We start from the raw sequence: 12,841 nt of genomic DNA on the forward strand, positions 1-12,841 counted from the left end.
ATGGGCTTCCTGGGGCATGTAGCCGTGGTGTTGCTGATCACAGAACACGCTATATAGATACAGTTTTATCATGCTGTCCAAATCAAATGCTCAGCTAAAATTTGTATTCTGAATTACACTGGCAACCACTTACAGTGTAGTAATTTCAGATGTTTTCAACTTATTGACTCCTAAAACTTTGCTACTGGGAGAGTATAGCTTGGGGCTTCCAGGTTTATGACACATCTTTTAAGCTTCTGTTTCCCCAAGGTGATGAGAACCTTACCCTAGCGCATATGCCCCAGAGCAGAGGTGATAACTCCAGAGAGCAAGTGAGCTGCTAAAAGATTGTGACTTACTAAGGATTTAACAGCAGCTACCTCATACCACTTTCTCCTGGAACAACTCCCTGTCACTCCTTTCCTTTTTATTACCCACCTACCTTTCCTCTCACCTTCTCCTCTACTGGTTTGCCATAAAATTTGAATTAGCATCTTCTGTAGCAAACCCCAATAATTTGGATTAAGTAATCAATTAATTTTCAGTTTTAAATATAAGGTTTGGCTTTCCAAAATCCATGCAGTGCACTGTTCCATGGGGATGAGAGAAGAAAATATTTGTAATTGCTGAATTAACATGCCTTCCTTATCATGTCATGTAGCAATATTTGGCAAAATAGCACCACCGTTGCATGAACATTTGCACACAGGTGCCCAGTCCTCCTCCATTTTCTTCTTCCCATATAGTGTCTTGGGTGATCTGTTAAAATAGGTGATCAGCTGATGAAAACCTCCAGTGTAAAGCAAAGCACAAATGATAGTCAGAAGGCATGTAAAATACCAATCAAAGAATATTCCAGCTTATCACTGGGGGTTAAGGATTGAATGTTGTATTTTTTTTCCAGAAAAGCCAATTGTCATTGTAAAACCTTAACTTTCTAGTTCGTTATTTAAAAATGAGCAGTGAAAAGAATACATCAGCTGCAGCTACATAAAGTCATTGCCCAGGAAGTACTTTTTTAGTGCAAAAAGCCGGCATGCCCAGAGGGGTGGGTAGTTGTCCTGTCTGCCTCCATTGAAGTTAGTGAAGCTGTGAACACAGGTTGAGGGTTTGTTCACTGTGTCCCTTGCTGTCTGTCCCCTGTGCTAAAGATCTGAGCACAGCACATTGCTTCAGTCCCTTTGGAAACTGAGCGAGTGGTGTGCAACACAAGAGAAATGCTTGACTTGTTCCAAATATCGCTGCCTCTGGTCTGCCGTGTGTATTTGGAGGGTCTTTTCTGGCAGAGTCGGGCACAGATCTTGCAAAAGGAGTCAAAGGAAATCATGTTCATGTTACAGGCTGCAACCTAGCAGAGGATGAGCAGGAAGGGAAGGATTCACTGTGAGCCCCCTGCTCCCTGCCTCACTTGGAGAAGAAACACTGGGCAGCCAGGTGGAGGGAGGACATTAGTGCAGCCACAGCCCCAGATTTTCAGATGTACCTTGGAGTCTAACTTCCTGTTTTTCTAAGCGAGATGTTTCCTAAGGATGTTGGACAGACCGAGACTATGGTTCTTAATTGCCTCCAACACAACAGCAGCACTTGAGTTCTTCATTTTGCACTTTCCTTGTGTGTGTGTGTGTGTGTGTGTGTGTGTGTGTGTGAAAAGGTTTAATCATACTTTCCGTTCTTTCTAAAGCATTTTGAGAGCCTCAGGGAAAAGTGCTAGGCAGGAGCAGTGCCATTACAGATAAGCTTCCAGATTGTGCACAGCTAGAGATGACAAAAATAGCACACAACTGGGACCACTGCAAGGACTGGAGTAGGGAATGGTCAGGGAAAGACAGGGAAGTCCCTGGGGTTTAATGGCTGAGGAGGAAAAGATGTTGAGAGCATTGTTCACCCATAGCAAATAACTCCCAAGAAGTGCACAAGGATCATTACAGATCTTGCAAGGTATAACAAACAAGATGTAATTGTTAAATAGGACAATTCACTCTTAAAAATTATTATTAATCATACTATGAACTGTGATGAGGATGAGCAGATATAAAGTATTAATTGCTATGTGATGGTTAATTAATATATCCTCAGGTTGTGATAGTCCTAATTAAAAAAAAATCATATTCACTTCAGCAAGATTAATTCCAGGATAAGATACTACTGAGTATGAGCAAAGGAATTAAAATTCTGCCTGCCAAAAGCATGCTAGTTAGTTCTGGTCCTGGATGAATTTGATCAGTGGAAGCTGATGATATTCATCAGAGAGAGCTTACCATAAAAATGCTTTTATAAGTGACCTGGTTTTATAGCCTGCTGATAGTCTGATGAAGCTGAAGGGAACAGAAGTGCTTCTGTTGTCTACAATATGAGAGACTGGGGCCTTGAGATCAGTGATTCAAAATGAATGAAAAGTTTATATATTGCCATACTCCAGAAATATCTTCACTCAACATTTCTTTCTACCTGTAAAGCTCTTCATACAAAGTTTGTAGCAAAAAGTGTTTGTTTTGTTGGTTTTTTTTTTTTTTTTCTAGTGTAGATGATATTGAGAATTTCAGTAAGGAAGCATCACTCTGTATAATGGAGGCTCAGTAGCCTGCCTTGGCTCTGTTCTGTCATGTAACATGTACAGTCATCCTTCTCTTCCCTGCCTCAGCAGTAGCACTGCATTAATACCTGTCCTGGATAGTGAAAACTAAATGCATTTCCCTACACAGGACTGACCTATAAAAAACAGTGAGCCACAGGAGACAAAGTCTGTCTGCAGACTTGACCAGAGCAGGGAACTGTAAAGACTGGCTTTTACAGTAACGTGATTTTGTTTCTATAATGTAGTTTGGAATGTAGCTTTATTTATGTAGTATAATGTAGCTTTATCTTCATGTGTATTTCTAAGAGGTTCTTTGCGATGAGAAGCCCATAGTTTAGCAGTGTTGCAGGCTACATATATGTGGTAGTATGAGAGGAAGTTTATTCCTGGAGTCCCTCTGCCTGTACCTTTCCTCCACCCCTCAAGCTCCTCAAATGCCAGTTTTTTTCTTTCTCTGTCCCAAGTTCTTCTGTGTCTGCTTCTGGTAACATGTAGATCTTCCTAGCATTGTATGAAGTCTGACTTTGAAGTACCTGAACTCTTGAAGAGATATTGTCTGAAATATGGGCTTTACAGCTGAAATATGGTGTAGAAAGCTCAGAATCAGATTGCTTTTGAACAATCTGAGTCACGAGTGGGCAGTAGTGTCAGCTCTAGCTGGCTTGCCCAGAAATTCTCAGATTTATGCTGTCATCTTGGCACCAGTTTCAACAATCTCCATCTGTATTACATACTAGCAGATAAGTGTACCGTTTGATTCCAGGTTTATATTAACTTTATTAAAATTAAAACCCTTCTGTTAGTAGAATTTATCAATTTTAAAAATACAAGATGTTTACATATACATAGTTCAGTAGGGCAGGGAGTTCCTATGAGTTTGTGAAATACATTCCAGACATGGTCTGTTCTTGCTTATTCAGAGAAAAGCAAAGGAAAAAGTAAAACAGTTACTTCAGGTTTGTCTCACACGAGAGTAAAACTGAAGTGACTTAACAGAAGTCAGTGGGTAGGATAACTCTTCCCCAGTACAAAGCTGAATGGGGTTAATTCATAGAGTTACACTGAATTACTCCATGTCATCCCCTTGTGAGGAGTATCCATACGTCATTGTGGACTCAGCTAATAGTGCAATACTGTGTACTAGAAGACCCAAGAATCTCCTTCTGAATACCGCACTGATCAGGTGATCAGAGCCTGAAACACAAGATTAGTTTACTTAAGAGATTATATAGGCAGGAGTAACCATTAAATGATACAGCACCTTCTCAAACCCACTCAATGCAGAACATTCTGACCTCCATCATCATTCATCCAGCTCTGTGCAAGGTCATCTTCTTTGCTACAGTATGTGAAAGTATCTGCCTCACCCTTAAACACCATACTGGTCAGGACAACAAGGATGAGAAGATATCTACATTCAGTTGTAAATAAATATTAGCAAGCATTTTAGAAAATAAACAGTGTAACAGAGTCCAGCTATAAAATAAAGGAGTCAGCCAGTGATGAACAGATTCTGTTGAGTTCATGCTTGTTCAGAGATTTATTGCCAACTAATAAATAGGAATTAAAGGCAGATACTAAGGTTTTCTTCCCTGTGATGTGCAGCACTGATGATGATTCCATTTGGTTGGCCTTAGATGCTTGCCTAGGACAGCATCATTTGCCTTTGGTGGTACGTGTTTGGTCTATTTTCTTTATAGCAGCCTGCGCCTGTTTGTGATCAGGGCTTACGCAGATCTTGATACCTTTTGCAGTGATAAACCTGTAGAAAGAAAGAAAACAAACCAGGTGGCCATTAAATTCCAGTCACCAAACTCAGGTTTGCTGTTCTCTTTTTTAATGCAGAACATGAGGAATAATGTGGTAAAACCACATCACATGCCAGAGTTTGTAGTTGCTCGTTGGAATAAAAGCAGTTAGCAACATTAGTTTCCTATTATGACACAGGTACATATGTAACATACATGGTCATGTTCATATATACTGATATCTAGAAAACCAAACATACCTGGTATTCTGAGATTTTATATGAAATCATGATGAACATTTACTTCCTAGGAGCAGATCCCAGATTTGATAAAAATGTATGCTCATGAGATCAAAAGACCAAACACAGCTCCTAGCAGGAGTCAGTTACCCCAAACTCTTCTACATGACCTTTCCCCTTGGCTCAGTTCAGTGCACTGGGCCGCTGACTGCTCCACCCTGACCCCTCACTGAGATCTTTCCCACTTTCTGGGCACAAAAGATCAGGCTGTTCAGTGAGATTTCAGTCAGCTTTTGTGAGCAGTGTACATCTCCCAGCTCTCTGAGACCCACTCCTCTTCCCTCACTCCCTCAGCTGCCAGGTGACCGCTTCATGGGGGAATGGAAGGGTGATCCGAACTAGCCAGATATAGTGAGTTGAGCCATGAAGTGTCTTCTGATTCCCTTTCCCTTTTCAATGGTAAGTGTGTTTGCATAGATGAATCTGAAGGTGAACTGGGCACTGGATACTTACACGATGGCATCTACTGGAACTTGTCGCTTTTCATAGTTGACAAGATTTCGGATATTGAGTTGCCGGGTAGACAGACGTACACAACTGAATTTGGCCATGGACTGACTTGCAATGCTTCCTAGAAGGGGAAAAAATAGATAAATGACAAAGGCAGTCAATACTGTATCAATATTTAGCCATTGTTACTTAATAATTATGAATTCCAGCAGATTTCCAGTAGTGATTAGAACATGAGTGTCTTATGATGTACAGCCACAATACCAGTTACGCAGAAAGCTTAAGGTATATTTTTGTGATGCAGCCTACCATCTCTGAAGTGTTACTGCTATTTCAGTTAAGCCACCAATTTTCACCCATTCTCCTGAACAACTGTGTAGTTGTTCTGCCCCAAGGGAGTCACTGCTTCAATAGCAGACAAAATATTTGGCATCATTCATAATTAGGTCTGTATCATCTGCAGATAAGTGTCCATATGGAGTAGCGCCTAGAACCAGCACCTTTATGGGATGGACGTCTAAATGCCATCTGAATGTGGATCAGTAATTCCCCCTACTTTCCAAGTGAAGGAAAGGAAAATGTGGCTACTTGTCTCACACTGGACATCCAAAACCAGCATTAAAAAAAAAAAAAAATCTTGAAAGAGAGAGAGGTATATCTGCCAGAAGACTAAGTACTTACATACTGTTGCTATAAGTCTGGTTTCATAGGCAATGGAGTGCTATCATCTCTTTCCTCAACATTTTTATGCATTTCAGGGAAACGCACTGGTGATTAATAAAGAGGATTGTGGTATCAGTGTAAAATTCTCTGGGCCCTTGTTACCTTATGTGATGATAACTAAAAATGGGAGGTCATTTAAGTGAGATGGAGTATACATGACTGGAAGGCCCCACTTACTAGTTTCTGGTTTTCTCCTCCCCATCAAAGACAGGTTTGGGAAGGCATGAGTGGGGCAAACAGAACACTGCTGTATTCTGAGTTTGTTTTGGTTTTTTGTGTTTGTTTGTGGTTTTTTTTTTTTTGTTTTTTTTTTTTTTTGTTTTTTTTTTAAATGTATGGAGAAACCAGCTTCAGAAAAGTCCAAGAGCTGTTCAGGTACAACTTGCAAAATATAAAACCTGCTTCACATAATCTCATTATCTGTGAGCTTTTCTTTGTTTGAAATAATTGGAATAGCCGAGGCAAACACACACCAGCCTTTGCAGAAGCTGTAGCATAGTCAGTGCATGGGTACTGGCAGAGTTGCTTATTCTTGAGATTTTGTTTGCCTGAAGGAATATCTCTTCTGATCTTGCTTTAGTCATGAGTAAAACAATGTATTTTTTGATGATTCATTACAAATACGTTTCTTACAGCCTCAGACTGGTTTTCAAAATGTGGCATTTAAAGACCTCAAAGATAGTCAAGCAATCCTTACTAGTCCTGGAAATACTCTCTCTGCTACTAACCTATCTCCAGGGAATGTGTGTGGGGAATACCAGCAGAGCTTCTCTAAGCCTGGGAACAAACCTGAACCGCTCTGCACCTATAACTACCCTTTTTCTGTTGGGTTGTTTTGTTTTTTTTTCTTTATCATTCTTCTTTCTAATCCTTTTTCTATCCCTTGCACGCCACCTCAATGTGCTTTTTCAGACTTGGTGATATTTATGGCAAACTATACAACCTGGAGAATGACATGACAAGCTGATTGTCTGTGATATGAAGAAATGAGCAGCAGTAGCGTTAATCCATGTAAGAGAATGTAGTATGATTTAGCTGTAGCAGCACATAACCAGTGTGTAGCTACATAATTTTTTATGCTTAGCAGGTCTCAGTTTGGTTTTGGTGTGGTTTTGTGAAGATGCTTTTTCTACGTGTTCCTCTTTGCATATTTTTGTGGGTTTGCATATGAGTGTTTTCTGTGATTTTTATGTGTTTGTGTGAATCTGATTGTGTATAAGAAGACATGTGCTTATGTGTGTATGTTCATGTTTTCACATGTGTAGCCTAATCCAAAAGTTACAGACCTAAACATCACTGTAGACAAACTTATTTAAAGCATGGCTAATAAACATGGCTCATATCAGTGCTCATAAATGGTCCCAAGTAAGGTGTTAGACTGTATGAAATCAGGAACAGAGAGAAGACATTGCATAAATCCATTGCTCTCCTTTGCAGTTTGTTTCATAGTTTCTGATCTGTACAAAACATTTGGACAGAAACAAGCAAATAGGCAAAATGTGATATAAACTGGAAGAACTTTTTAAAATAGGGACATTAGAGGGATTAAGGCTATATAGTTAGAGAAAGAAAAAAAACCAAAACCCAAAACATGTAAAAGTAGTATATCTGGAAAAAGAAAAAAATACATCTTACTCAAGAGATATTTTTCATAAAATATTATTAACCTATAGAACTTATTGCTATATGACATCAGCGAGATTAAAAGACATTGTGTCTTCAAGATTTCATGATTCTAAGAGAGATAACAATGGCACAGAAACTCTCCATGCATTAAAGCAGAAGCCAACCACTAATTGACAGGGCATCAGATGAAATCTCCCATAAAGGTGCCTTTCTTGCAGTTCTGATTTGGATTTCTTGCAAGATTTACCTTATGAATCAGCTCTGGCTGAGAATGTATCCTGCTCATCAGACCACTGGTACAATGGGAAGCAACTCCTGTATTCCTTTTGGGCTGTAAACTTACCTTTCACTGTGTGCAGAGTGAAGATGCCAAGCCAGAAGATGACGAGGATAGCTGCAGCGTGGAGCTTCATTGCTGGTGACTTCTTTGTCAAGGCAGAGAAGTGGCTATTGTCAGCCCTCTTTCACCAGGTTTATATATTGTCATTCAGTGGTCAGTTCTTGTCTTCGCTTTTGGGGCGTCATGGGGGGGCTGACGATAAGTGGAAAAAATTGAGTGGCAGTACTTTTTCTGGTGACAGAGAACCACCTCCTTTCCCCCACTCGTCCTTCACTAGCCCCCCTGTGAAGGTTTTTCCTGCTCAAACCCTGCTGTGGTTGCACTTGCTTCTGTGTTGCAAGTCGGGTTTATTTCAAGCTGCAGAAAGTGAGAGCTCTTGTTCTGTAGTGGAAACCTTTAATGAATGTTCCTGTCCTTTCACAACTCAATTTAGAGAGCTGTAGCTAAACCGCACTGCAGAGGCACAGAGTAACTTTCAGAGGTACCTCTTTGACCAGTGGACCACGGACCACTGAAAAGGGGAACTGTGAGCTAAAGGATGATGGAAACAGGAACGTCTTGGCTTTTTCCATGGTGGCTGTAGATAGTTGGTCGCTTTAATGTGTAGGTTTGGAGGGGTATCACTCCTGTTTCCTGTGTGTGGTGGAGAGTGTCAAATTCTGTTTTCTCTGTGATTTGATATGGTCAAAGCTGGTATTTGCCATGTGCTGGGAGAAGGAAGAGTGAACATACTTTTTACATACAGAGCCAGATCCACTAACCCACCTGCCAGTCAGGCATAACTAAAATACAGTGGTTTCAAAGAGGAGTAAGAGTATAAAGTTGTTCATGGGGGTTTGGTGCGGGGTCTTTTTTTGATTTTTTCCCCTTTTTTTTTCTTTTGTTTGTTTGTGCTGTGGTCATTCTAGTATAAGGAATGGAGCCCAAGAAAGTAGCCAGACAATCAGAGAGGCAGAATTTATAGGAAAGAAGAAAAAAGTTAATTGCATTTCTATGTAAACATGGTGTTGAGAACAGGTCTGTCAACTTGTTCCAGTTGTACATCTATCAAAAGTTTTGGTTTTTTGTGGTCTGTGTTAGTCCTATTACTTAGTTTTAGGTGCCCTTTCTGTATTGTGGTAAGGTGGTCTGTGTTACTACTCAGAGCACTACAGCATTGCTACATGCATTAAGAAAGATTTCTTCACCAAAAAGGTTGTCAAGCACTGGAACAGGCTGCCCAAGGAAGTGGTCGAGTCACCATCCCTGGAGATAGTTAAAAGACATGTAGATGTGACACTTAAGGACATGTGTTAGTGGTGGAGAGCTGGCAGTGTTATCTTTATGGTTGGACTTGATGATCTTAAACATCTTTTCCAACCTATATGATTCTATGATTCTATACCAGTGGTTTTTTGCCTGCAAATACTTTTCAGGCAAGCTGTGGACTTCCAGGCCACACATGAAGCAGCACCTGAGCTGGCATCGTCATTCAGAGCCTCTGAGCAGAAATGGTCTCTCATGCTCTACGTTCTGAAGCCTGGTACAAAAAGCAATGCTTGGCTAGGCCCACGGAGACCCAGGCAGGGCTGGTGTGAGTGGGTAAGCACCAGGCTGCCCAATGCCTGGGACTGTAAGGCAGCAGTGCAGAACAGCTGTCAGTGCAAAGCCTGGAGCAAGCATCCATTCATGCGAGTCTGAAGTTTCCCCTGCTCTTACCTCCAGGCCTTGCTTCAGCTGGTTACTTCCAGTTTTCAAATTCTTGACAACATCAGTGTAACAGCATGTGGAATTAAATTCCCTAAGATCGCTCAGGCTAATTAAGATCAAGGTAAGAACTAAGGTCAAACGCTTGACTCCTAGGCTCCTAATAGCTGGTCTGTAACCTCAGGAACAGTCTATAGGTCTTGCAGGTAGAGAACACGCTGCTTGGTACACTTGTATATACACGTACCTTCTTTGTTCCTTTTGGTTGGATTCTTTCATCTTACATATACCGTGCAACCCAGGGAAAAGCAACGGCAAAAGCAGACAGTAAGCAGGTATAAGGTACTTGCTGCTTTACTTGAAAGCCCGCTAAGCCCATTGCAACACTAATGAAGCTGCAAGAAAATGGAAGCCAAAGCTTCAACCAAAGCCCCTAAAGGACATGCCTGATGCCACACAGGGGCATAACTTCTGACCTCATAGCACTACCGGGAAATCTATGTTAAGTTTGTATTCAAGGAGCGTTGCAGTCTGGTGTTATGCTGAACCCTGCCTGAAATCACTCCTTGAATGAGATATTCTAACTTCTTGCTACTTGTCAGCTTTAAGATGCAAGATAGAAACTTTTTCATTGATGGTTTTCTCCCCGTTAAAAGAGGAGATGCAACCCACTTGGGCTCACTGCTATGGTATGTACATGTATGTACATACTCACTTTCTACAGCTTTGAGAGGAAGGGTCACCAGCTGTATTGAGCATGAGCCAGCTCAGAAAAAATCAGTTCTTCCCACAGAAGCTTCTGAAAGTTGTCAATTCATCCCTGAGGTATTGCTAGAAAGTGTGGTGCTTCTTCCGTTTTCCACCATTTTTAAGGTGGGATGGAAAAATTGCCCTGTGGCAAGTTTTCCCCTCTTTGTAGTTCTCATTTGCTGTGGCTTTCTGGGCTGTTGTTCTGTGTAGCTGGCTTATGTCCAGTAAAGTCTCTGTTTTGGAGAAGAGTTTTACAGGCTTCAGTCCCACAGCCCTGTCTGTGGCTATTTGGTATTGATGTTCCAGTGTTGCATAAGGCTCATTTTGCATGTACCTCTGTGCTGTGGCAAAAGCTTAGGGCAACATGGTCAGATGTATAGTCTTTCTGTTTTCTTGCTGGTAAGCCATGTTCAAAAGACAGCTAATAAGTGCCCAAAGTACTTTTCCTATAACTGCTTCTCAGCTCTGGATAAGTTGAACGCTAATGATACTTGTCCGGGGGCTTGGCCGCCTCTTGCATGGCTCGGTTAACATAGGCTGCTTTCAAAGCATTCTGGAGTAAAATTATCATTTGCACCTTATGATACACCCACAGACAAAAGGCACAGTATGATTATGGAGTTCTCTAATAGTTTGTGAAGTCTGAATTTTGGATACAGATGGCTAACTTTACCATGATGCTTCCCAAACTCTTGGCTACAGGTACGATGTTGTGTGTACCATGAGAGCTGCCCCCTTTTCCCTTCCACATCTCATGTTTAACACGTGCACTCTTTGCTGAGAGAAGGCAGGTTCAGACAGTGGGTATCGCAGGTATGGATGTGGAGATGGATCAGTATGTGACCTTTGGAGTCTGCTCGTGCAGAAAACCACAGGCTTTGAGTTAGTCTCCTAGGCTTCCTGTATGATGTGTTGAGAGGCTGGGACACACAACCCTGGGAGAGGACAGCAACAGCAAGCTCCTTCTTGAGATGTTCAAGGGCTCTCCTAAGTCCTCCCACCCCTGTCCATGCAAAGCAACCTGCCTTTTTCTGGTATTTTACCAATACGGTGGCTGGGACACGGAGAGGTGAAGGGACGCGTGAGACTGCTCACACCCAGCATGAGGCAAAGTCAGGGCCTGCTTTAGCACAGCTCATAGCCAACTGCTGAATGCAATACTTTTCTTAATTTTTAACAAAGTCACTGAAATAATTGTAGTATATACCCTGTTGCATGTCAGCAACCCCGCTGAAGGAAAAAAACCCCAATATGCACTAGGCAGAAGTGTCAGGCCTAATATCAGAGTTTACTTACCAGGGTGAACGGTCTGAAGCATTGCATCTTCTCATCTTGTAGTTAGCTTTCAAAAAAGAGAGGCCAAGATCTTCACAAACAAGTAAATTCTTATGCACTCCTAGAAATGAGCATCTATAGTGAATGTTCAGCAGCCCCTTGAACTTGAAGATGTGCCAGCAGGTCACCGTCACTTCTGAAGACTGATCAGGGAATTCAGTGACTTTCAAAGGACACCCAAGTACCTCAGCTTAGACACATCTGTATCTCAGACAACTGTTTTTAGGGTGGCAGATACAACCCTCAGGGGATATGTGTCTGTCTCCATGATTTACAGTAGCAATATATGTATGTATCTTATGCTGGACATAATAAGTGAGCGAAGTTAGGTGGGACAAATCTGACGTTAATGTATTTTGGTTTTGCACTGTTTAACAGTTTGGAGTATTGGTTTAAAAATCACCAGCAAGTGACATGCAGCTGTGATATTTATGTGACTTTCCTCTCCCCTTTCTTCCTTTGCTTTTCATTATTTTTGCTGTGTAGATTTCACGCTGATTTCATAGGTACCTGAAATAGCAGTTTATGTTCAGTCTCTTTCATTCATATTGTAATGGAGTAGAAAAAAACACATGCTCAGTGCTCACATCTCATCTTAGAGACAATGACTTTTAATCTGATCACTTAAAACACATTTTTAATAACTACTCTGTTTTGTGCTGATTTTGGCAGAGCTCCTCCTTTAGAAATGTAACCCTGTTAACAATACTTTCTCTTAATCATAATAGACTTTTTGCTTGTAGACCATCTGTTTCCACTACCATGCTGCCAGCTTTTCCCTGGTCCTGGTAACATGCTCCTCCCCTGCTGTATCATGTGCTCTTAAATCAGGTAGTTGTATCAAAATACTTCCTGCAGTCATCCAACTTGAAGCATTCAGATACATAAAATTAGACTGAGAATTACTTGGTTTGAAAAGGACCTTGAGCAAGACATACAAAGGCTCCTCTATGCTCTATAGTCAACTCTACACTCAGCTGTACGCAGGCATGCACCTGTTTTCCTGATGATTTAAGGTGACATGGCATGAATGTGGCAATCTTTTTATAGCAGATATCTTGGGTCTTTCATTCAGTGTTGTTTTCTTTCTTTTTTTTTTCTTTTTCTTTTTTTCCCCAATGAGCAGTTATACAGTCACCCAAGAGTTTACAAGAGGAAGACTCTGATCCTCACCTATATTATCTTAGTCTTGTGTGTTTTGGTTCCTTGTGAGATAACATACCAGGAAGCTAACTAACCACTGTGGTGCTGCAGAGAATTGCAGAGGTAGGACTGTAGCTCAATTCTGGGAAAGTATCTAAATATGTCACATGCTGAAACAGAAGCCAGA

At 41.2% G+C, this 12,841-nt stretch overlaps 1 protein-coding gene across 1 annotated transcript; it reads right to left on the reverse strand.

Annotated features, from left to right (window-relative positions):
• Positions 1-4,065: 4,065 nt before the first annotated feature.
• On the reverse strand, positions 4,066-8,115 carry LOC101910520 (lymphotactin-like). The gene is given in 4 exon segments (XM_005234419.3): positions 4,066-4,316; positions 5,055-5,172; positions 7,744-7,845; positions 7,848-8,115. Coding segments are annotated over 4 exon segments (366 nt in total). The 5' UTR covers positions 7,888-8,115; the 3' UTR covers positions 4,066-4,210.
• Positions 8,116-12,841: the final 4,726 nt, after the last annotated feature.

Source organism: Falco peregrinus, chromosome 6 (genome assembly GCF_023634155.1).
Source record: "Falco peregrinus isolate bFalPer1 chromosome 6, bFalPer1.pri, whole genome shotgun sequence".
In the NCBI taxonomy this organism is placed as follows: domain Eukaryota; kingdom Metazoa; phylum Chordata; class Aves; order Falconiformes; family Falconidae; genus Falco; species Falco peregrinus.